Here is a 26,892-nt window from a genome sequence, read left to right as displayed (position 1 = left end):
AGATAAGAATAGTCCTAGAAGGTCATACTCGAGAACACCTAGGCAGGTATGTACCTTGAGAGACAATGATGAAGGTGTCTATAAATCATTGGTCTCGCCAACATTATGGCTCATGGTCTCGTAAAGATATGGAGTTGTTAGTCAAGGCCTTGCACTATGACAATGCTAATGAATATGATGCTATAACAAATGGATTGCTAATCCGGTTTCTCTTATGTGAATTCTTCAAGATTGAAAATTGTCAAACACCTTGTAATGTTGTATGAATACCTCCCTAGTTAAGAGGGAGTGTTGGAGAAAATGTAACTAGGTTCGGTCTTCATAAATGTAATTTTGATATTTGTACTTATTCAAGAAAAGAGAAATTATTTTTGTATTATTTGTCAATGAGTTTCTTGCTCATTGAAAATAGGTTAAGCACATTTTGAAGTGCTTCTAGAGAGTCAAAGTCAAAATGTAATTATGAAAAGACCCTTTGAGGGCATGTTACATCATGTAAGTCATCATACAAGGTCAAGGAAATAACTCCAAGCATGGTCAAATCCTCTCCTAGCACCAACAAAATCTACAAGCAGAAAAAACGATGAATAAATGTTGAAATATAATGCAACTGCAAGTCGGCTTTAGGGACAGTCATGTTGGCTTCAAGGGGGGACAGACCTTGATAAATAGAGGTTGTCCACTCCTCATTTGGACACACAATCATATCTCTGAAATCCGCAAGCAAGGAGGACGAAGTAAGACAAAGAAAAGGTGAGAAAGAGGGCTACAAGGGCAGCGAAGAAAGAAGGTGAAACAGCGAAGAAGAAAAGACTGTCTTTAGGGCATACACACAGTCCACTCCTCATTTGGACACACAATCATATCTCTGAAATCCGCAAGCAAGGAGGACGAAGTAAGACAAAGAAAAGGTGAGAAAGAGGGCTACAAGGGCAGCGAAGAAAGAAGGTGAAACAGAGAAGAAGAAGTAAGGACTGCCTGCGGCTACAACTACAGTAAGGTGCAGGTCATTATATCTCACAATTTTCGGGTACAAATTAGGCCTACAAGGCTTCTCTCATCAGCAAGAAAAGGAGGAAGAGCCAGCGAGAATAGGACTGCTCTAGGGTTCTTGCTGTCCACACATGCGAGGATTTCAGAGGCAAGTTGTTACAGATTAACAGAAGTTTAAAGGCACCACTCTGAAGGGTATCATTTGGATGTAGAGAAAGGTCTACAAGGTCTCCAAGATAAGCAAAGAAGGACCTCCTTATAGCGAAGAAGAGGAGCCCTAATATTCTAGGGTTTACTAACCTAGAAGACAAAAGTACTGGAAGACAAAGTGCCGGAAGAAGAGCCGGAAGATGTGCCGGAAGTGACAGTGCAAAAAGAGGAAGGATTTGACTCATGCTTGGAGGACATCCTAGTCAAGGGTCTAGGGTTTGGCAGTTGTTCAAATAAGAAGCTTCAATAAGAGAAAACTTACAAAGGGTTTCCCTCTCAAGAGTGGAGAGGGTTTGTCCTTGGCAAAGAGCCAAATTTGTGTTCTTGTTATTTTGTTTTGGTAGCAGTTTGATGAAGCACACACATATGCATTAATAATAAGAAGAAGAAGTATAAGCTAACTAAGAAAAAGTAAAGAGGCTTCACAAATTGTTATCAAGTCACAGAGAATCATCTCAACACTACTTTGCCCTAAATTCTCTAACAGATTTTTGGTTTTTCTACTTCCACATCTCTACAAAACTTTACTGCAGATCTGAAGTGAATTAACACAAATTGACACCAGATTTGAGTTAATTCAATATATTTAAGTGTGTATCTGATTTATATGTGCTGTCCAACTAATTTCTTAGCAGAAATCTGCTGTGAAATAAATATAACAGCAAGTGAAGTGTGCAGATTTGAAGTGTTTGTGCAGTGTTTACTTAAATATTTCCATCTCAAATCCATGGGAACCCCTCCGAAGGTGAGGTGACATCCACACATTCTATCCATTCAATCTCTTCCATTTTCAAGTGATAACAGATACCAAAACAGACGCAAGTTGATAAAACACTTTATTAAGTTCTCAAGTTAATATATTTAACCCTAACACAAATGTACTAAGCTATATACAAAATACACTCAAACCATTTTGCATAATGCCCATTGACAAAACAGTTCAGTTATTTTCTCCTTAAGAAAGACTAATCACCATATATAGGTACCTGGGATAAGATAACTGTATGTTATAGCACAAACAACTCATGAAGAGATTAAAATCACAGAATACCTTTGCAACAATCATACTTACCAATGCGGGGACATGAATGATATTCAATTTTTTAGTTATGCATTCCAACAAATTATCATCATTCATTGTTGACAAGAATACTCGTTTCTTATCATGTTCTGTTGATTCGCCTTGCCCTATAGCCTATAGAAAACCCCACGAAAGACTGTTAGAATGCATCCACGAAGAAACCATTTTATACATTTTACCTTGTATGGTCTTTGAAAGAAAAAGCAACCCGACATATCTTTGGATGGAAAGCACCATTAAATATTCTATTACTCATAAATAGAGGCCTGTCTAGAATTTCTCTTAAATGCAAGATGGCCTAAAATATTTGAGAAGCTTTACCGTGTCCGCAGGACGATAAAACCATTGAGCACTAAACCAACAATTCCCATCAACACCCTCGAATAATTCAAGTATTCTTCCAATATAGTCAGGACCATTATCAGCCTGTAAGAAGGAGCATTGTTGCTAAGCATCTTAAAACTAAGCCAATAAATTAGAACAAAACAGTTCTTTCTTGATTTCTAAAAAGAATAGCAATGCATCTATCCAACCAAAAGCTCCTCATAAGTGTTTTGGCATCTTCTGCTAGAATAAAAACTTACTAATACAAACGAAATCTTCACCAAAGCTTCTCTGTAGTTATCTTAGAACCAAAAGAATCACATTGATAAATCCAGTTACGACAACAAATGAACAAAATAATTGATATCTATACACAATGTTTATCTATAATTATTGCATAGAGTTGACAACTAGTTATATTGTTGAATAAGATCACAACAGCAATTGGATTCACATAAAAGACTCGTCAACACTACAATATTGATTCACAAGATAACACTGTCACACGAGAAAATTGATGAGTCACTTGAGAACCCAAGTCTAATGTTTCCGTGTTTCCATACAAAATATTCCTGAATCTGGGAATGGTTATGCAACTACAATGAGCATGGTGGGAGCATTTGAATAGGAAACAGGCCACTCTATACCATTTAGCTGAAATTCCATGCATTTCATAGCACATAGTAGCTCCATCCCTATCAAGGAGAATATTGAATATGTTGTCATTCATGTCAAAGTGGATGCAGTAGGTGCAGAATGTAGAAAGGGTGCAGATATCGGCATTGATGTCAAGGCTAGTTGGAGGTCTGCTGATGTCCACAGGATGATGCAGCTTGATGTTTAGGATGATGCAATGATGAAACCCTAGCTCTAGGGGTTTGGTTTCCCTGGACGATCAACATAGCCCAAACTTGTTGAGGATTTTGAAGCAGCAGAACAGTGAGTTTTCCTTGGAAACCCTCGCCATTGGATTCTCATGCCAATTTTGATGATATGTGGAGTGTTTCATGGGTCCTCACGGTTTGAGAATTTTTCCCAGTCAAAGTCAATTGCCCCAACCAATGGTCCAAAACCCCAAAAGGTGTGATGATGTGGCAGTTTCTTGTTGGCTAAAACAAAGCCTAAAATCATAAGAACCTTTGTTTATTTAAGGGGTCACATTTAAAACTATTAATTCATGGAGGTCCAACAAATAATCATGATCCAAAACCTTGAAGAAAAGTCAATATGTAAAATGGTCCAAACTCAGAAACAAAAAATTGTGGCTCTTAAATTCGAATTTAGTCTTCCCGTCTAAAGTACCATGCCAGCCTAAAATAAAATTTGAAATTTTCCCTCCCTTTTGATTTTGGCCAGTCCTCGTAGAAGTGTCTATTGACATTATAAAAGGAGGCCTACATGGGCATGGAGTATAAGAAGTTTTTGGAAATTGCATGCGGCCCTATGGAGTCCTGAATTTCCTTTAGGAGAAGCCTAATTTCTAAAGCGTTGGAGAGCTGTGGGGTGAATTCGTTATTCTTGAACATTCACCTCTATTTTTTGGTCAGAAACTTTCGCTGGAGGCACAAGGCTTTGTTTGGGTTTACAGCTTCAATTTTTGAGAAAGGTTTTCGACTGGCTTGTTTTGTTTGTAGGATTTCTTGAAACCCACCTCCGTCTAGCTGTAATATTTCAGTGAAAAGGATTTGGTTTGATTTCTCTCTCTCTCTCTCTCCTCCCTCTCTCACTATATATATATGTACTGAAACTATTTGCAGTAGACCTTTGCAGAGCCATATGTTAACACATTTCCAACATGACTTAGAACTGCTGCTTCTCTCCCTGCACATTTGATCAACTCTGATGTAGTTGCTAATTAAAGGTTTCATTTGAAGCAGTAGACGTTGTCCCAAGGTTTGATCTGCGGCTCCTTTAAATCTACAAGGACTCTCTATGTGGTCATAAATTTCTGAGCACAAAAAGGGATTCATTGGTTTGCAATCTAGGTAAAAGGGTTTTGTTTGCAATTTTCTTGCAGGTGGAAGACCAAAGGGTCTATGGCTATCTCTCTGAGATTCAGCCCTCATTAGGGCATCAAATTCTGTGCTTATACATCAAGAACCAGCAAAGAAACTCCAGTCTCTGTGACTTGTTGAACATTAAAAGGGAGGCTACTTGAAACCATTAGTGGGCTATACATTTTTGTGGTTTGAATAAGCTCCAAGGCCAGCGAAAAAGGTCAACCTTAATTGTATTAACCTGAACACACATCTTGTGGGGATGATATTTGATTGCAGGAGGGTTTTGGCCTTCTCAAAAGGTATCAATTCTGAACATGAAAACTTATCTCTGTGATTTGAAGGTATGCAAAGGGCAGCGAAGAAGTTAGACAAGTGCCAAACCCTGCGGACCTGAATTTGTTTCTTATGAAGGGTTCGTTCTCCCTCTTCCTGATTCTTCAGGAAAGGCCTTGTGTACAGGACTTCCATCTTCCTTGACAGAATCAATGTCTTTTGATGAGACAAACTACGATCCAAGGTCATCTTGAAATTGGTTGCAGCCTATACCTTTGTGTATAGTGTGTTGCTTCTAAAGTTCATTGAAGGGTTGCAGTCCATCTTCCTAAAGATATATGAAGATTGTCAGACCTTACATCTAAGGCATTATTTGAGGCATTCGATTCAGGGTATCTTCTGAGATCTCGACTCTGAGAAGACTTTAATTTGTTGGTGTTCCAGAGTTAGATCTGACTCAAGTGCACTAATTAGAGCAATCCAAGACATATATCTTGCACTCACCTGTAACCTATGATCTGAGGACTTGTAGCAGTAACTGAAGCTCAGCATTTCTTCTAGCAGCAATTATTGAGGCATTGCAGACATAAGGAGACAAAAGGAGTATCGGCAGTGGTGCCTGTTTGAAGATCAGCTTCACTGGTGACAAGAATCCTCGTTTCATTTAGATCTCAACACAGTTTGCAACTTAAATGTTGACGAGTATTGCAATCACTGTTGAGGACCTGTAGGCTTGTAATCCGTGGGTTTCATGGGTTGTTAATGAACCTTGAATCCTGATGGATTAACCTTGCTCTAACCTTTGTCAGCATTTCTTTGGAAGAAATATTCAGGGTCTGCATTATATAGTTGATGTATTGAAAAGCTAATGGTTAAAGATTATGTCATTGATAATTTAGGTATCTTCACAATACATATGTTGAAGACATTATTGCCAATACCTGAAGGTTGTAGCTGGAGACAAAGTCACCTATTTAAGACAATGACCTGCGATATGGCATATCAATGAGCATTGATGTATTGCAGTAACTCTATAAAGCAGCAACCTTGTTCATGAACAGTGAACTTGTGGACAAAGAAACAGTGACTGTAGAGCTTATGACAGTGAGTCCATGAGGAAGGGCAGCATTTCACCAACAATGACCCTCAAGTGTGACTTAACCTTGATGGTGATTGCAGTGAGCTCTTGATGACAGCAGTAATAGCATGTTTGGTATAGAAGCAGCAATAGTAGACAGTCATGGAGTGTTGAACAGAAGGGGCAGCTAGGAAGTGCAGAAGCAGTGGCATATATTTATGCAGCAACAATAGTGGATATTGAGCAGAAGCAGATGTGGTGATGTGGAGTAATGGGAGTAATGGTTGGACTGCATGACAATGAAGACACCCCTTGACAAACAGTACTCTTGGCATGTGGCTTGTTTCTAAGATGATGAGAATAGGCAGTGGCAGCAGCAGGCAGTGGTAGTTTGACTGTGGACAGCAGCAGCAGATAGCAGAGATAGTAGTCGCAGTGTGAGTTGACAATGGTAGAAGCAGCAGCAGCAGTGGTACATTTCCTGTCATTGATAAATTTTGGGTAATTGATAGAGAGACAGTAGGAAATTGATCGAGAGAGCAGCAGCAGCAGTGGACATATGTGCTAAATTTGTATGTCCCGACCATCTTTTGTGTTTTATGGTACATTTTCTGTTGAGAGCGGCCAAATTATGCCTTTTCTTTTTGTTTTTTAGCTGCATCAACCTCCAGGGCATCATTCCAAGCCCAACCCAAAGTGTCGACAATGGGAAGGGTTAGCTAACACCTTGTGGACGCAATGGACAAATGTGGACCGAGATGGGAAATATGGTGAATGGGGTTATAATAAGCGGAGTCGAGTGATGTGTATGGTGTCGGCAAGTGGGACCATGCAACCAAAATCGAGGCTTCCCATGTAGTGCCACCCCTAAAGCTAGTAGCCAATAAAGGAGATGCCACAGGACTAAGATACAAGGTTAACCATCAAATTGGACAGAGAAGACAAGAGTACAAACCAATCCCACTCTTTCCGTCGAATCCCCCTACTAATTCATGCACTAATTCAAGCCCAAAAGTGTCCATGATAAGTAAAAAAAATACCCAACTACACAATGAAAAGCCATACCTTCGGGTTTGGAAGGCCCACCTTCAAACATACGATCATAACAAATGGGTGAGGGAGCATATAGCTAGCTCAGGTGGCGGAGATAATGGCACATCGAGCTATTTGGTGGCTGAAAGGGGTTGTTGGTTGTCGGTTGAGGACCATTTTCTCCTATGGATATTGTTACCCACCATTTCGTGGGTGATATCCCTAGGAAAAAAAAATTCTCCATGATGAGCCTCAGCGGACAACCCCTTGATGCCTCTTGCTAGCTCCTTGTGCCATTTCTCTGCGACTTAAGCCAACCATGTGGTCCCTCACCCACCTATATTGATCGTATGTTTGAAGGTGGGCCTCCCGAATCTAAAGGTATGTCTTGTCATTTGATAATTGAGTATTGGGTTTATTTATCATGGAGACTTTTGGGTATGGATTAATGGGGAGATTTGGCGAAAAGAGTGGGCTTAGTTTGTGCTCCTGTCCCCTCGATCTTTTTTGGTTGTTACCTTTGGATCTTAGTCCCGTGGGATCTCCTTTATTGACCATTTGGTTCTAGGGTGGTAGTACTTGGGAAACCCCAATTTTGGGTGCGTGGTCCCACTCTTTTATCCGCACATATCACTCCCTTTCCACTCACTATACCCCCATTCATCTTTTCTCCCACTTGGGTCCACATAAGGCTAGTCTCCCTATCCCCTTGCCCCCACCTTGGGTCAGGACTAGAATGATGCCCCGAAGGTTAAAGCAATTAAAAAAAAATGAAAATCATAAATGGCCACATTGTTAGACTTAACAATGCGAAACGGAAATTAAACTAAACAAAACATACACAGCACATTAAAAAACACAAAACCATAACACACAGATTTAACGTGGTTCACCCAACCAATCTGAGCTACATCCACCAGAACAGAGACATCGACAATCTTATTATTCAAAGGAGATTACAACAAATCTAATTCTTCACACATACTCTCAGCTCTCCCTATTTTCTCTACTTTCTCTACACACACTCTTACAATCCTCTACGGGATTACATTTCTATATAGCTGGATCATAAAACTGAATCATAAATTCCCTCACAACAAATATAGGATGCATTAACTCCTCCTCAAAAAATACTGGATCTAATATAGCAACTAATCCTATTGTTGTCACATACATGAGATTTTTCCCAAATTTAATACAACAGAAAATCTCAACAATCTCCACCTTGACAACAATTAGCCTGATGCCCTGTTCATTTATTATTTTTATCTTTTCTGCAAGCCAAGAGAAGCCAGACACATGTCTGCACAGTTTTCCTTCGTATGCACCTTTTCAAGAGAAACACCCCTTTCAATGATAACCTGTCTTACAAAATGGTACTTGATAGGTATATGCTTTGATTTGCTATGATAGGCTGGATTCTTAGCCAAATGAATTGCACTTTGACTATCACAAAGTAACTTGATGTTGTCCTGTAACCTACCAAACTCACCAATCAAACCTTTCAACCAAACCGCTTCTTTGCAAGCATGCGAAGCAGCTATGTATTCTGCTTCAGTAGTGGATAAAGCAACAATATTCTGTAGCTTTGACATCCAGCTAATAGCTCCACCTGCAAGAGTAAAGACATATCCTGAAGTTGATCTTCTCTTATCCAAATCACCTACAAAATCGGAATCAACATATCCGCAAACAAATTCACTACTTCTGTTATAAGTGATACAATAATCACTTGTGCCTCTCAAATACCGAAGCACCCATTTCACTGCTGACCAATGTTCTTTTCCTGGATTTTCCATATACCTGCTGACAACCCCAACTGCATGTGAAATATCTGGTCGAGTACAAACCATCACATACATTAAACAACCTACTACATTGGCATATGGAATTCGAGACATATATTCCTTTTCTTCATTTGTACTAGGACATAAACTTGAAGAAAACTTTAAATGGGAAGCTAAAGGGACTGAAACAGGCTTCACATTGCTCATACCAAACCTCAAGAGTATTTTCTCAATATACTTCTGTTGTGATAGCCACAGCTTACCATTGCTCCTGTCTCTGAAAATCTCCATGCCCAAAATTTGTCTTGCTGCTCCTAGATCTTTCATATCAAATGTCCTAGCCATCTGAGCCTTTAACCTGTTGATCTCTGTTATGCTTTTTCTTGCTAAAAGCATATCGTCAACATACAACACTAAGATAATGAACATGCCATTACTTAATTTCTTAAAGTAAACACAATGATCATATTCACTTCTTATATAATTTTGACTCAACATGAAAGAATCAAACTTCTTGTACCATTGTCGAGGCGACTGCTTCAAACCATACAATGATTTCTTGAGCCTGCAGACAAATTTCTTGTTGCGATCTTGAACAAACCCTTCCGGTTGTTCCATGTAAATTTCCTCATCTAAATCTCCATGTAAAAATGCAGTTTTAACATCTAGTTGTTGTAATTCTAAATCAAGCAAAGCAACTAATGCTAATACAATTCGAATTGAAACAATTTTTACAACTGGTGAAAATATCTCATGAAAATCAATGCCTGCTTTCTGAGAAAAACCTTTTGCGACCAGCCTTGCCTTGTACCTGTCCTTTGAACCATCAACACCCCTTTTCAATTTGTACACCCATTTACATCCCACAGTTTTTCTGTCTTTAGGAAGTTCTACCAGATCCCACGTGTCATTCTTGTGTAATGCCATCATCTCGTCCTTCATAGCTTCTTTCCACTTTTCACTTTTAGAACCTTCTACAGCTTCCTGATAGCACAAAGGTTCATCATCGTTAGCGGTTAAAGCAACTGAAGTAACATAATCATCATACCTTCTAGGAGGACGTTTAATTCTCGTGGACCTCCTTAAAGATGTTTCTGGTACTTCCACAATTTGCTGATTATTGTCTATAGGAACTTCTTCATGATCAGCATCTGAATCATGTTCATGATCGACATCTGAAACTTGTTCAGGACCGGCATCTGAAACTTGTTCATGTCTTACATCTGAACCATGTTCATCTTGATCATCATCAATATTTGGACTGGTTTCAAATTGAAGGTGTTGAAGCTTAGATACATTATCCTGTTTCACTTTATCATCTACATCTGAACTTTCAAGTGAGGATTCATTAAATTTAACATCTCTGTTAATGATGATCTTGTGAGTAGTAGGATCCCACAATCTGTATCCCTTAGTCCCATCACCATATCCAACAAAGATATACCTTTTTTATTTAGGATCTAATTTAGAACGCTGATGTTTTGGAACTAGAGCATATGCATCACAACCAAAAACTTTCAGTTTAGAATAATCACAAGGATGACCTTTCCATACCTCTTGAGGAATTTTGCATCCTATTGCAGTTGATGGTGATCGATTTACCAGATAGCAAGCTGTAGCAACCGCTTCTGTCCACAATTCCTTCTACAAATTGGCGTTACTCAGCATACTTCTCGCTCTCTCTAAAAGAGTCTTGTTCATGCGTTCAGCAACTCCATTTTGCTGAGGAGTATACACAGTGGTTTTATGTCTTTCGATCCCAGCTTCCTTGCAATAATTATCAAATTCCTTTGAAGTAAACTCACCACCATTGTCAGTTCTTAAACATTTAATAGTTCTTCCAGTGATGTTTTCAACTAATGCTCTAAACTGTTTGAAAACTGTAAACACATCAGACTTCTTCTTTAACATGTAGACCCACACTTTTCTAGAGAAATCATCAATAAAAGATACAAAATATGACGAACCTCCATATGAGGTTGTAGGAGACGGACCCCAAACATCAGAATGGATATAATCAAGGATTCCCTTACTAGTATGTTTTCCAGTTTGAAACTTCTGCTTGCTTTGTTTCCCAAACAGACAATGTTTGCAGAAATCTAACTTAACAGACTTTAGACTAGGAAGTAACTTATGATCAGATAAAATCTTTAAACCTCTTTCGCTCATATGGCCCAACCTTTGATGCCATAAACGAATAGAATTACTGTCATTTTCAGACAGTACAGAAACATAATCTGACTCTGTTCTTCCTTCTAACTGAAAAAGATTTCCAACCTTCTTTGCTTTCATTACTAGTAAAATGCCTTTATAAATTTTCATTACTCCACCTTGAATAAAGGTTTTATATCCATTTGTGTCCAATACTCCTAATGAAATGAGATTTTTCCTTAGTTCAGGTACATGTCGTACATCAGTTAAAATTTTATTTGTCCCATCAAACATTTTAAGCTGAACAGTTCCAATTCCCACAATGTTGCATGTGACATCATTTCCCATGTAAACTACTCCATCATTGATTGGTTTATAAGTTTTAAACCATTCCCTATGAATACACATGTGATTTGAAGCACCAGAATCTAACAGCCAATGTTGATCATGACTAGACAAATCAACTGATAACACTTCATCACTCGTACCTGTCTTCGATGCCGAACCTGTATTTGTCGTGTTTGCTTCTTGCTTCGCTGGTGAAGAGTCTTCTTTGGATGCTTGCTGTCTTTTCCAACAGTCCTTCTTCAAATGTCCCGATTTGCCACAAAACCAGCACTTTACCTTACTCTTCTTCCCTTTCGATTTTGAACGCGAGTCGCTGTGCTTACTGGAGCGCCTTTCTCTAGAACAACCTCTAGCCATCATTGCTTCTGATGTAGAGGTTTCAGAATTTGACCTCTTCCTTGTCTCTTCGGACAACAAAGCTTCAACAACATCATCAAATTCAAGGGTTTCTAATATACTTAGACTTCCAGAAGTAACAAAATGATCCCATGACTTGGGCAACGAGCACAATAAAGTTATAGCTTTATCTTCTGATTCAAATTTTACTCCATGAGAGTACTAAAGACATTCAAATGATCAGTAATAGTTGTACCTTCCTTCATGCGCAGACTGTACAATTGTCGCTTCAGAAGAATCCTATTGGTCAAGGATTTTGTCATGTACAGCTTCTCAAGCTTTGTCCACAAACCAACAACAGTTTTCTCTGACACGATGTTAAACAAAACATCATCCGCCAAACACAGTCGAATACCGCTCAGAGCTCTTCCATCCAATTCATTCCATTCATCATCTGTCATGGGGTAAGGCTGTTTGGATCTTCCCAACAGCGCCTTCGCCATGCCTTGTTGCACAAGCAGATCATGCATCTTCACCTTCCAGATTTCGAAGTTATTTTTGCCATTGAACTTCTCGATCTCAAAACGGGCACTTCGAGTTTTTGCCATGTTGTATCAATCAAACAATCTCCAATTCCAAATTAAAAACTGCCTCTGTTGTACCGTGTAATCACAATTAAAACAAAAAAACAAAAAATTGCAGGTTTACCAGAGGGAAAAAAAAAATTGTCGGGCGCTCCTTGACAGCGGAAAACTCGCGCCTAAAACACGATCCACTGCTTGGCGCTCCTTTGACAGCAGATGATCCGCGCTAGAGCAAAATCCGTGTAAGTGACAAAATATTGGCGCGCTTAAACCAGTCAATTCCACGCCAATCGGAATACTGGCTCTCTGGCGCGAGTATTAAACCCGGATCCGCGCCAACCCGTTCACTGTCAGCAATTGGCATGACTGTCTTTGCCGAAACCGCGCCAACCGCCGGAACTCCACCTTCAGTAGCTCTATTACACGCACCAGCTCCACAACCAGAGTCCTGTAGGTTATGGGCCCTCCACGCTTCCGCTGCGCCGCTCTGATACCACTTGTTAGACTTAACAATGCGCAGCGGAAATTAAACTAAACAAAACATACACAGCACATTAAAAAACACAAAACCATAACACACAGATTTAACGTGGTTCACCCAACCAATCTGGGCTACGTCCACCAAAACAGAGGCATCGGCAATATTAGTATTGAAAGGAGATTACAACAAATCTAATTCTTCACACATACTCTCAGCTCTCCCTATTTTCTCTACTTTCTCTACACACACTCTTACAATCCTCTACGGGATTACATTTCTATATAGCTGGAGCATAAAACTGAATCATAAATTCCCTCACAACAAATATAGGATGCATTAACTCCTCAAAAAATACTGGAGCTAATATAGCAACTAATCCCATTGTTGTCACATAGATGAGATTTTTCCCAAATTTAATACAACAGAAAATCTCAACACACATTTAACAAGAAATTGTACCACAAAATGCAAAAGATGGTCAGGACAAAAATAATTGGCACGTAGGCAAAAGCCAACACATGAGCTCTACCCCATCCATGGCCATCACCTTGGTTCCATAGGCCTATATGAGCCTCCTCTATTATTCAGAAACCCATGATTGTCCCAAACACTGGAGGGCAATGAACTGCCCTGCCTAAAAGGGTGTAATCACTGCTATATCTTACACATCATGCTCTTGTCCTTTGAGCCCTAAGCAATTAATTAAAGAAAAATCATAATCACCTTGGTTCCATAGGCCTATATGAGCCTCCTCTATCATTCAGAAACCCATGATTGTCCCAAACCCTGGAGGGCAATGAACTGCCCTGCCTAAAAGGGTGTAATCACTGCTATATCTTACACATCATGCTCTTGTCCTTTGAGCCCTAAGCAATTAATTAAAGAAAAATCATAAAAGGCAAAAGGTATATGAAGGAGGGTGGAAAAATCAAGGTCGGGGCACCTCATGTACCACGATTGCTCCCTCCTATACATTACATACCCAGATGTGGGCTTCCCCTTATCTAGCTACCCTTATGCCCCACTATGTGGCCCAAGATTGCCCCTCTCATTCCCTATCCCATTCCACTTATTTGTCACTTGCCACCCCCATTAGAGGGATGTACCTTGGACATACTATCCCTTTAAGGGCTGAAACCACCTAATAAGGTACATGGCTAACCCCCTTTGGAGCTTGGAGACACTAGCACATGCCAAAGCCCACTACGGAAGGGCATGCCATTATGAAGTGCCCACGTTGTTATCCATGATTTGTAAGCTTTTTACCCGATTATTTTAATGACTAGTTGTACTGGAAGCCTAGGGGATGCATTGGATCTTATGCAGGATTACAGGTGGTTTCCATTTGGGTTTGGTTTCCCTATATGGGATCCTAACCCCCAGAGGTCTACATTGGCACATGTAGGGTGTGCATAGAGAGCCATGGGCCTCCACAGCAGCAGACAACACTCCACGGATCTTCATGGATGCTCAAAGATTACTAGCGATCCACTTTTGGGATGATGATGATATGCTTGGTACATTATTCCTAGCAGACCCCCACATGAGCCCTACACTCTCGATAGGTGTCTCAGGAATTGTACGATGGCATGGCAACATTCATTTCACCACTTGGACCATTGCAGAGGATCTCCAATTCATATGGAGACAGATGGGGTCATTTATGTGCCCTCATACCCAATGGGAGTACCACAAGTCTACTACTTGGAGAACAAGGGGCCACCCCCCTGTCCATCATATTTCGAGGAATTTATTCCTCAATATGGCACTTCAGGATATTATTGAGCCTTTAGAGGGCCCTACGACATACACATTATTATTTGGCCCCGTGTGAGGCTTATTTTTACACTTACGAGCTAGTTTGGTGGGCTTGTCACCAATAGGGGTTTTATTTGCACATTATTTTATCTTTAGGGGCCCATAGGCTAATTCAAAATCCTTAGGAGGCTATATATTGATGTTAGATACATTCATTTGTATCATCACTTGACTTGGGATCTCTCTGATCATAGAGAATTTTCGCACTTTTTCCTTGGTGGATATTTTTGGGATGGACGAATTTTGATGTATGGATTTGGGCTATTTCTCTTGTCTTGGAGCTTTATTGAGCAAAAAAAAATTTGGTTGGATATACTCTATAACGTTGTAGGAAGATTTTGATGCTATTACTCTTGTTGTTGCATACTGCTAAAATTAGGGCTAGTTGTTGCAATGTCGAAATGTGGAATTGAGCATGTTTTAGCTAATTTAATGTATGGGCCAATGTTATATGAATGAAATGTTCTAGAGATTTATTTATCTCGAGAAGCTTGCACCATTTTCTTTGAAGTGTAAATGCTTGAAGGTCGCTTTTCTTTTCTTTCTCTCAACATTGGACAAAGTTGACTTTTTGGGCCTTCTTGATCAAGAAACCAAGTTCTTACTCGTCATTATCCTTCATTATCCTTGACTCCATATCCCCAAGTGAACTAGGCACTGATCCCTCAAAAAGGGTGATCATTTCAACCCTCTTTTAACCATTTCCCCCTTTTTCCCAGGAATTGACCCAAGGGAAAAATTTGATCTCCAATAGGCTACTGCACTAGTGGGTCCCCTTCCTCCTCCAAATTTGAGGCAATTCTAATGATGGAATCTCAAGCCCTAGCTCTAGGACCGAATCTTGCCTAGGCATCCCCAAGGCTAGACACTAATAGGATCAATTCAACCCTTTAAAGTAAATATTTTTGTTTGGTTCTTTCCCCTCATCTTGTCCAGGATAGAAACATCATTGGTTGTTACATTCCATTCCTGAAACTAGGTTGGGTCCACTTGGCCCCGTGTGGTCCCACTTCTCAACAAAGACCATTTAGGAGTCCAAGTTTCCAAGGATTATAAGGATTGAGAAACTCCTTTGTAAACCTATTTTTTCTCCCACAACCCTCCAATCCTCACCCCTTAACCCTGGTGGACCAAGTCCCTTGCTTAAAGAGCAAGTAAGTTCATCCTCTAACTTCCTAGACCATATTGACTCTAACAACTAGTCAAGTCATCTCCAATGGCTAGTTTGACCTCCAACAACTAGTTCGACTTGACTTCTCTTTAACATTTCCTTTAGCAATTCGACTTGGCCACTCTACCACTAGATCTCCAATGTCCTTATTGACTTGGTAACTCTAAAATTTGGATTTTTCTCTGCATGCCCTAATTTTAACTAGGTATGTTTTTTATTTTCCACACCATCAAGGGCGTTGCCACATGATCACCTTGTATGCCACAATATCATGCCCCTATGTTGCATTTGTAGGAATTTACAGGGTAAGTTCCTTAGAAAGAACACCAAAGGACACCACTCACAAACAGATCATAGATCAATACACCAGTATTCTTGACGTGGTTAAAACCCTCAAAGAGGGAAACAGTCCACAGCCTAAGCCAACGCGGCCACTTCAAGCAATTTATTAATAAAAGACTGAAAATTTACATAAGCTTCTCTCATGAACGATTACCCTACAAATGACCCTCCATGCTCTTTAAATAGAGATCATGGACCAATCGGGTGTTAAGCCATAGATCAAGTGTCGGTAATACCGAGGAGAGAATGAACTGTCGGATCACTACATATCGTGACCGTCGGATTGTAAGTTCAAAAGTACATAGTAAAGAAACACACTTTACCTAACTCTACACTAGACCAAGTTATACTTAACTATTTCCTATGTGTCGGAATATCCTAACATCCCCCTTTAAGAAAAAATTGGGATAGGATTGAAGGATGTACTAATATGACACAATAGGAGAAGGAAGGAGGCATTAGAGCCTATCCCCCCTTAGTGACAACTTCTTGAACTCCAACCATAAATCGAAGTTTAGTCAACTTTGCCTCAATGAGAGCCTTTCTAAAGATGTCTGCAACTTGAACATCTGTTGAACAATATTGCACTTCAAGAACATGGTCATGAATGAGCTTTCCGATGAAGTGCATGTGCAGTTCAATGTGTTTGTTGTGTTGATGTTGGACTGGATTTTTGCATAGTTGAATGGCACTTTGATTATCACACCAAAGTGTAGTCGGATGCTACTGCTGAAAGCCAAACTCTGATAGGATCTCACAAAGCCATAGGGCTTCCTTACTAGCTTCTACGGCACCACGATACTCTGCTTCTCCTGAAAAAAGAGAAATGGCACTTTGTTTCTTGCAAGCCCATGTAATAGGTCCTGAACCAAGAGTGAACACATAACCTGCAGTAGACTTCCGATCACAGGGTCACCAGCCCAATAGAGGAGATGCTTCTACACTGCAATGAATCCCAAACTGAACTGTACCTCGAACATAACGAAGTATTCTTTTAGCTGCTTTCCAATGACTTTCATGTGGGTTTTGCATAAACTGAGCAATAAGGCCAACAGAAAAGGAAAGGTCAGGACGAGTATGGGTCATATACAAAATTTTTCCTACAAGTTGACAGTATAAGGTAACATCAACTTCGGGGGAAGTGCAAGTGACTCAAAGTTTGGCTCCAAACTGAAAGGGAGAATGGGCTGGCTTACAATCTTCCATGTGAAAATGGCGTAAAAGATCACAAGCATACTTGGACTGGGAAAGGGAAATACCTTCCTTGGATTGCAAGACCTGAAGACCAAGAAAATAATGCAAGTGTCCTAAGTCTGTCACTTCAAACTTCTTTTTAAGGCTAGACTTCACATGGTTTATAAGGTTGGGATCACTACCAGTAAGGATAAGATCATCAACATAAAGAACAATAATGATAAGAGACTTGCCCACTTTCTTGGTGTAGACAGTATTGTTAGAATGACACCTAGAAAAGCCAGTTTCTAAAAGAAAGCTATCCATTTTGGCATACCAAGCCCGAGGGGCTTGCTTGAGACCATAAAGAGATTTCTTAAGCCGACATACAAAATTGGAGTCTGTTTGTATAAAGCCAGTAGGTTGTTCCATATAGATTTCTTCATGCAAGTCCCCATGCAAGAAGGTAGATTTAACATCCATCTGATGGACTTCCCATTTCAAAATGGTAGCAAGGGAAAGAACAAGGTGGATAGAGTTCATTTTGGCAACAGTGGAGAAGGTTTTAGTATAGTCAATGCCTTCAACTTGTGAAAAACCCTTAACAACAAGACAAGCTTTATGTTTATCAACTTTTCCATCTGGTCCAAACTTGGTTCTGTAAACCCATTTAAATCTAACAAGTTTTTGTCCCCTTAGAAGAGGAACAATATCCCATGTATCATTTGCCAATAATGAACGATATTCTTCATTCATAACTGCATCCCAATCTAGATGGCCTAAAGCTTCTGCAAAGGTGTCAGGATCATAATTCGTTGAAGCTTGAGCTAGTAAAGAAGAAGCTCTATTGAACTGAGAACGTGTACGTCGTTGATCTGTAGGATCGCCGGCAAGAGCGCCTGCTGCATCCCGAGTAGCACGGACCCATTTTGGAAGTTGAGGAGCTGAAGGAGGATCCTAAGAAGGTGGGGGAGGATTGTCATCCTCGCTGTCATCATCTGAAGAAAAAATATTTTCAGAAGTAGAAGGGATAGAGAGAGGTGGCACATCCACCGAACTAGGCTCGTAGGCTGATATATTTTCAACAAACTTTACATCTCTTCTAATGATAACAATTTTGGACTTAAGTGGAATAAGTCTATATCCTTTGACATCTTCAGAATATCCAACAAAAATACATTTTTCACTCTTAGGTTCTAAAGCTTTATGTTTCTCATCTAGAATATGGGCCCATGCTTCACTTCCAAAAACACAAAAGTGACTTACATCTGGTTTAATTGAGCTCCATGCTTCTTCTAGAGTGATATTCTTTAAAACCTTAGTAGGAGTGCAATTTACTATCTAATTTGCACAGTTAATTGCTTATGCCCAAAAATTAAGACTAAGTCCTTTAGATTGAAGCATATTGATCTGAAAATGGGGCGCTAAAGGCTTCTTGTCAGCTTACAAGAACCTCTCCCACTTCCAAAGCTTAAATATTTCCAAGACCTTATGATTAACCAATTGCAGAATTAAAAAGTGCTTGAAAATAGGTGTATGCTTGTGTTTGTTTTTGAACTGTTCAAGTGCTTATGTTCATTTGCTTAAAACTAATATGAAAAACATATAACAGTAAATAATGCAGCAAATACAAACACACATAACAGCAATATAGATATGGAGTTCACCCAAAACTCTTGGGCTACGTCTCCTTGAGCTCTAGTCAACTCAATTAGGCTCTCTGGGATTATGGTTTAAATTATTTTACAAGCTCCACGCTCAAATCCACTGGTTTACACAGAACCTATGGGTTTAGAAATACCATCTCATCCCGCTGGCTGTCCTCACTCTGCAGACAGATCTAAGCTTCTCTGGACTAGATTCCTTCAATCAATGCTCTAAGCTATCTTGCTCTAACTTGCACCAACTACCTCAGAATTCTTTCAACTGTCTATGGAATGCCTTCTTCTATCTTCAGCACACTCTGAACACCAGCAACAGCTTGATCATTTCGATCTCTTTGTTGTTCTGCAGCCTCACTATAGCATCATGGCTCTTAGAAGTCTGTTGTGAGCTCTCTAGCTCTCGCTCTCGCTCTCGCTCTGGCTATCGCTCTTCGGCTCTGGCTCTGGCTTTTACGAGCTTTTGGTTTCTCTTGACCTCCACGCGACCTTCTGCTTCTGAGTCACCCCGACTCCGCAGACTGCCTCCTCTGGGCTTACACTCAGCATTCAAGCATCTCCGAGCCTCTTAGGCTTCTCTGCGCTTCTCCTGAGCATAACTCTCTGTGTTATCAGTGGCTTGCTCGACCTCCAAGCGAATCCCTGCCAAATGCATTCTCTGTGTATTTGTAACCATTTGGTTACAGTCCTCCATCATGGAAAACTGCGGGTTTTCACAAAAGAATCAGTTTCTCAAGGAAATGAACCGGCGAGCACCGAAAACCCAATCGTTCGGCCTTCCTCTTGCAGAAATCCCGCGTTCGAACACGTAACGTAATACACAGGAAAAACTGGTGAAAAACGCATCATGGAGCGTTTAATCGGACTTCAAACAATATGGAATCGCCCCTATAAACCTATCGGGTCCTTCATCCTATCGCATTTGCAAGTCACATGGCGAAATGGCCAAAACACCAAATACACAGGAATACATTGAACATCCAAAAATCCAGACTTCAAATAATATGCAATCGCATCCATAATTCCCATCGGGTCCACCTTCTATTGGCATATCGCAATCCCTTAGGCAGGAGGTCAAAACCTCAATATACAGGAAATACAAAGAAAATCCGAATAAACCAGATTTCAAATATTATCCATTCGCGCATATAATTCCCATCGGGTTCGTGCTCTGATCGCATATCGCAATATCATTGTCGCTACGCCCCGGGGGTCTTCCCTTTGGTTATGCCGATCGCCAATCCGCCAATCACCGATATTGCACCTCGCATATCACATCGGCGAGGGTCTATGTCCCGCTCCTCCGATTGTCGATCGCCCTGATCATTTCGATCATCGATTCAATTGCAACCGTCCATTCCTACCCAGATCCAATGGTCGTCAATGAAGAGCTCATCGCACAGTCGCATAATCGCATGTCGCTATGCCTAGGGTCCCGATATCAAGCGAAGGCCTACCTCTGATGCGATAAGTCGGAGGTCGCCAATCGGGATTCCTTCCGCCTTTGGCCTAAGTCCTTCCCTTTGGTCTTTTGCGATGCGATTTCCTTTAGAAAGCCTTTATTTCTCCTAAGTCCCATTTAATAAGAAAATGCCTCCTTTTCAAGGACAATGGGCAATCTTCTTTTTACAATATCTCCTTCATTCGAAGTCCATTTTAGCCCATTCAAATTGCGTTAGATTCAGAATGAAGAGATATCTGCAATGAGACTATTTCCAGGAGCATCCTTTGACTTTCATTTTTCCTCTGTGAGGAAAATTCATAAACTTAGAAGTCTATTCAAGATCCATTTTGGATCATGCCTTCCCACTAAAAAGCTTTTGGTCTCCAAAAGACTGATATACTAATCTAAACAGTAAATGAGAGTAATAGCACCCTCTTCTTTCAACCTCCATACACTTGCCTTGCATAGTGCCTCTAAACCAAAGCCTTTGACCACTCTCCTTCCTGGATATGCTAGTCCTCTTGGGAAGAACTGTTTTCCTCCTTGACTTCATGCAGAACTCCTGCTGAGATGGTCACAGAAGGTAGTTTGAACTTCTCTTCCTTGATCATTGATCCAAGGTGGCTCAAACAAATGTGACGTTACATCTCCTTCACAAAAATTTACATTTGTACATGTTTGACATGTTGTCAACAACAACTGTTAACAACAACGGAATTACAGATAACAACTGGATGGCCTAAACTCCTGCTTCAACAAAAGAAACAGATTTTCACATCTTGTGAACACCTCCATGTCTTACATCTACATACAAATGATGGACTAGATAACAAGCCCACAAAACATGCCTTTAAAACAATTGACCCTTCAAGTCAAGCATGTAGAAAAGATCTTAAGGATTCTTTTCAAAAGATGAAACACTTCATCATTATCTCCATCTTGGGGACCAAATCAACTTTTCTCCAGTCAATATTGCATTATATGCATGCCAAAGCAATCAACCCTGCAAATTAATTACATATACATGTTCAAATACAAGGAAATCATCAACATCCCTGTGTTCATGCATAGCATTCTCATGCATGCATTTCGTCCTTCAACTTTTGCTTAAGTACACTGTACTTTGGAAGCCGAAATGAAATATAATGTTGCAGCAATAAAGTGAGTCTCCTACTCAACTTTTCCATTCACCTTCTTGGTAAAATCCTGCAACTTGCATTCCATCAACAAAGAAATGCAAATAGATGCATCAAATCAAAAGACATGCAATCTTTAATTGGATAAGGACTCTAACCATTTCTTACCAATCCATTTCAAAGGTGCTACCTTTGTCTACACATCAGCATCAACATGTGAATCATCCTGAAACACATCAATCATGGAATCTTTCTTTCCATTCCTGCCATTTTCTCTTTCCACCTTCGTTTCGTGGAAGCATTGTTGGATTCAGAGTCCAACACTTTTCGGCAACATGTCCTTGCTTATGGCAGTAAGTGCAACACATGTGCATCCTCTTGACAGCATGATTTGCCTTGTCCAATGGACCTTTGGCTTCTTGCTTCCTTTCCTTCAAAGTTTCTTGTATGTGGCCATTCTCCTCCAACATCTAGAAACATTATGGTTATCCAAACCACAAAAGGAACATGCAACTCTTTTCCCATACTTCTATGGAAATTTATCATGTTGAACATAATCAAAAGGAATAAAACCAGATTTATACCTTTCTCTTTCACCTTTATTGCCTTCATGAGGAAGTTAATTGAATGAAGAAGTAGCTCCCTTTGGAACACCATCAACCTCTTCAATGGTTTCAGAGTTTCCACAACTCTCTGGTTCAAGTGCGTGCTTATGAACACCTGCATCCTGCAAATGATGTTTCAAGCTATTGCATTCTCCACGAATACAACCTTCACACTCTTGAGGTAGAAGACCTAAAATGAAACTCCTTCTTGGAACTGTTTCAATGGTATTCATGGCAGCTTTGGAACTTCCTCCGTAAGACTGTCCATAGCCAAGACCCAAATACTTAGGCCTTTCCTCAACTATTATTGGTTCAACAATACCTTGTGCATGTTTGCCCAAGCTTTTTCCTTCATAGCCCATCTTGGACATTAACTTGGAACCTATGCCTTCGGTATGTTTTTCAAAAGAACCCATATAACCATTCTTAGAGGAATTTGAAGACAAAAAGGAATGGTTTACCTCTTCTTCAAGCTCATACTTGACTAAGGTTTCTTTGGCAACAAAGAGTTGTGTCTCCAACTCATGCATCCTTTTCAGGTTCATATTTGCAATATGAAGTTGCCTCTCCATTTCCTGCAATTTGTCAGAAAGCAACTACTTCTCTTCCTCCACAGAATTCAACTGCTCTCTAAGTATGCTGCTCTTCCTTCCATCCTCATACATTTCTCTCACCATATCCATCATGGTGGACAAGTCTTGCTTCATGTCTTCATCAAAGACTCTTGTGAAGAAAGAAGAATTTGAGGACTCAGTTGTAGAAGTTATCATTATCAAAATGGACAAAAGAACTTCAAACAAGATTAACAAAGAGCTTATTCAAGCAACCTTTTGCAACAAACCTCTTGTGCTTCAAGGATTGCTTTGAGGTCCTTTGGGATAAGAAGAATGCCTTCAGCCCTTCTTCCTTTTTGTCCTCTCCTCGACTAAGCTATCAATAGGTTTCCCTTCACCTCTGCAAACTCAAACAATAGTCAGTCTGCAAACAAGCATACAATCAACCTTTGACTGTTTAAACACCTTCAGACAAGCAATTTTTGCTCTATCAATCAATCATTCTGATCTGATACCACTTGCTCTGGTATAACCAGCTCTGATATCACCTTCCTGAAGGTGGGGTTAATCAATCTCAGGCTCTGATACCACCTAATCTGAAAATGGGGCGCTAAAAGCTTCTTGTGAGCTTATAAGAACCTCTCCCACTTCCAAAGCTTAAATATTTTCAAGACCTTATGATTAACCAATTGTGGAATTAAAAAGTGCTTGAAAATAGGTGTATGCTTGTGTTTGTTTTTGGACTATTCAAGTGCTTATGTTCATTTGCTTAAAAATGATATGAAAAACATATAACAGTAAATAATGCACCAAATACAAACGCACATAACAACAATATTAATATGGAGTTCACCCAAAACTCTTGGGCTACGTCTCCTTGAGCTCTAGTCAACTCAACTAGGCTCTCTAGGATTATGGTTTAAATTATTTTACAAGCTCCACGCTCAACTCCACTGGTTTACATAGAACCTAGGGGTTTAGAAATACCATCTCATCCCGCTAACTGTCCTCACTCTGCAAACAGATCTAAGCTTCTCTAGACTAGATTCCTTCAATCAGCGCTCTGAGCTATCTTGCTTTAGCTTGCACCAACTCCCACAAAATTCTTTCAACTATCTCTAGAATGCCTTCTTCTATCTTCAGCACACTCTGAACACCAACAACAACTTGATCATTTCGATCTCTTTGTTGTTTTGCAGCTTCACGACAGCATCATGGCTCTTAGAAGTCTGTTGTGAGCTCTCTGGCTCTGGCTCTGGCTTTGGCTTTTGGCTCTCACTCTGGCTCTCGGCTCTCGCTCTCGCTCTTCAGCTCTGGCTCTGGCTCTCACGAGCTTCTAGTTTCGCTTGACCTCCAAGCGACCTTCTGCTTCTGAGTCACCCCGACTCCGCAGACTGCCTCCTCTAGGCTTACACTCAGCATTCAAGCAGCTTTGAGCCTCTTGGGCTTCTCTACACTTCTCCTGAGCATAACTCTCTCTGTTATCAGTGGCTCGCTTGACCTCTAAGCGAATCCCTGCCAACTGCGTTCTATGTGTATTTGTAACCATTTCGTTACAGTCCTCCATCATGGAAAACCATGTGTTTTCACAAAAGAAATAGTTTCTCATGGAAATGAACAGGCAGGCACCGGAAACCCAACCGTTCGACCTTCCTCCTGCAGAAATCCCGCGTTCGAACACGTAACGCAATACACAGGAAAAACTGGTGAAAAACCATGGAGCATTTAATCAGACTTCAAACAATATGGAATCGCCCCTATAAACCTATCAGGTCCGTCATCCTTACGCATTTGCAAGTCACATGGCGAAATGGCCAAAACACCAAATACACAGGAATACATTGAAAATCCGAAAATTCGGACTTCAAATAATATGCAATCGCATCCATAATTCCCATCGGCTCCGCCTTCTATCGGCATATCGCAATCGCTTAGGCGGGAAGTCAAAACCTCAATATACGAGAAATACAAAGAAAATCTGAATAAATAGGATTTCAAATATTATGCATTCGTGCTTATAATTCCCATCGGGTCTGCGCTCTGATACCATATCGCAATATCGTTGTCGCAATGGCCCAAGGGTCTTCCCTTTGGTTATGCCGATCGTCGATCCGCTGATCGCCGATATCGTACCTCGCATATCACATCAGCGGGAGTCTATGTCCCTGCTCCTCCGATCGTCGATCGCTAATTCAATCGCAACTGTCCATTCCTGCCCGGATCCAATGGTTGTCAATGAAGCGCTCATCGCACAGTCGCATAATCGAATGTCGTTATGCCTGGGGTCCCGATATCGAGCGAAGGCCTACCTCCAATGCGACAAGTCGGAGGTCGCCAATCTGGGTTCCTTCTGCCTTTGGCCTAAGTCCTTCCCTTTGGCCTTTTGCGATGTGATTTCCTTTAGAAAGCCTTTATTTCTCCTAAGTCCCATTTAATAAGAAAATGCCTCGTTTTCAAGGACAATGGGCAATCTTCTTTTTACAATATCTCCTTCATCCGAAGTCCGTTTTAGCCCATTCAAATTGGGTTAGATTCAGAATGAAGAGATCTCTGCAATGAGACTATTTCAAGGAGCATCCTTTGACTTTCATTTTTCCTCTGTGAGGAAAATTCAGACTTAGAAGTCTATTCAAGATCCATTTTGGATCACATACAATTAGTCATTTCCTTTAAGGTGCGATTCTTCCTTTCAGCTACACCATTTTGTTGTGGAGTATATGGAACAGTATGTTGCATTTGAATTCCATTCTGTTAAAATTGGCAACTAGGGCCAAACCCCATGTGGGTCATCTTATTAATGGACGCTGATATTTTTCTTGGATCCCTCTCATCAAGAGGTGTAGGATTGATCTAAAGATCATCCGATTCCGATAAGTATTCATGGAGATATGAATTTATTAGTGTTATGGGACAATTCGTCAAGGTCGGCCAGCAACCAAATAACCCCCTCTTGTGCTCTACGTTTTAGTATAAATAGAAAAGGACTATAAATCATTTGACACTCACTCACTCTTGTGATCTCTCTTCATCCTGTTTTGGGTTTGATGAAGATGAGATCTAAAGGGAGTGCCCTAGAAACTTATACGCTGCCCTAAGATAACATGCCCTAGATCTAAATGCAGTCATGGGAGAATAGGCACGTTGCTCCAATGGAGTAGCCTAATGCAGCCATAGAAGAAGCCCTTCTGTTATCATGAAGAAACACCTACGTTGGCATGGAAATAAAGTCTACGTTGCCCTAAGGAAGATCAAGCTTCAGCCATGGAGAAACTTACACACTGCCCTAAATTACAGTCACGGAGAAGCCCTAGACGCAGTAAAGGAAGGAGCCTAATTGATACCTATACGCTGTCCTAAAAGGGCTCTAACCACTGTACAGAAGAGCCCTAATATACTGATCAAAGGAGTCTCCTTATACGCAGTCAATGAAGTTATCTAGCCACAGGTAAAGGAGATGCCTAACTGCAATTTGATAAGAGATCTATCAGCTGTCTAAGGAAACATCTATACACTACAAAAGAAGTCTTAAAGAACCCTGCCCACAGTCCTAGGAGGAGACATCAAGCCGCAGTTCATGCCCTAGCCACAGTTGGGATGTGCCCTATCCGATGTTTGGAGGATGGCTCTAATCCGCAGTTGAGGAAGCCTGATCTGCAGCGAAGAAGAGCTCAAATCTACTATCCTAGGAGGAACCCTAATCTGTTGTCAAGCCGCTGTAAAGTGCAGCCATAATCCGCAGCATATGACGGACAATGAAGCCCTAGCCGCAGCAAGAGGAGCCTTCATCATAGCATATAGAAGTCTAGATGGACAACATTGATATCTTTGGTAACAGCAAGATAAATAAGGCAGTCTTAAGTAACTATAGCCTAGCTACTCTACTAGACTGCAAGCCATAGCAAGCAGCTAGGGCTGATATACATTTGCAGCAAAGTGGATATTGTTTGATAAGAGCAACAGAAGTATTGCAGCAGCATGATGTAGCAACAAGGTATTGCAGCATGATGATGATGATGTATTGAGTATGCCTTGAGTGTATGATTGGGTGAAACAAAGTGACAGGTGCATCTGATGATGAAAGTGTAGCATAGTAGTCATTGGGTACAGATCAGTGATGGTGCAGCATTGAGTATAGATCAGTGATGGTGCAACATTGAGTGCAGATCAGCAATGAGTACAACATTGGGTGCAGATCCGTGATAAGAGCAGCTCAATGATTGGCGCAGCACAGTGACAGGAGCAACAACATGAAGTGCATAGCATGGTCATTAGGTCCAGCGCTGTGATGATCAGTGAACATTGGTGCAGCA

At 40.5% G+C, this 26,892-nt stretch overlaps 1 protein-coding gene across 2 annotated transcripts in view; it reads right to left on the bottom strand.

The window, feature by feature from the left end:
• The window catches only part of LOC149140800 (DNA (cytosine-5)-methyltransferase CMT3-like), a 362,012-nt gene that overhangs the window by 239,422 nt on the left and 95,698 nt on the right, over positions 1–26,892 (bottom strand). For both annotated transcript variants that reach the window (XM_089447880.1, XM_089447881.1), the window contains 2 exons: positions 2,606–2,710; positions 2,276–2,398 (listed from right to left, as the gene is read on the bottom strand). In XM_089447880.1, the coding sequence (XP_089304006.1) occupies positions 2,276–2,398; positions 2,606–2,710 (228 nt within the window). The remainder of the gene's footprint in view (positions 1–2,275; positions 2,399–2,605; positions 2,711–26,892) is intronic.

The sequence above is a fragment of the Pinus tabuliformis genome, chromosome X (genome assembly GCF_031772625.1).
Source record: "Pinus tabuliformis cultivar Carrire ecotype Pingquan chromosome X, CPIR1, whole genome shotgun sequence".
NCBI lineage: Eukaryota > Viridiplantae > Streptophyta > Pinopsida > Pinales > Pinaceae > Pinus > Pinus tabuliformis.
This window is presented reverse-complemented; position numbering and strand designations above follow the sequence as displayed.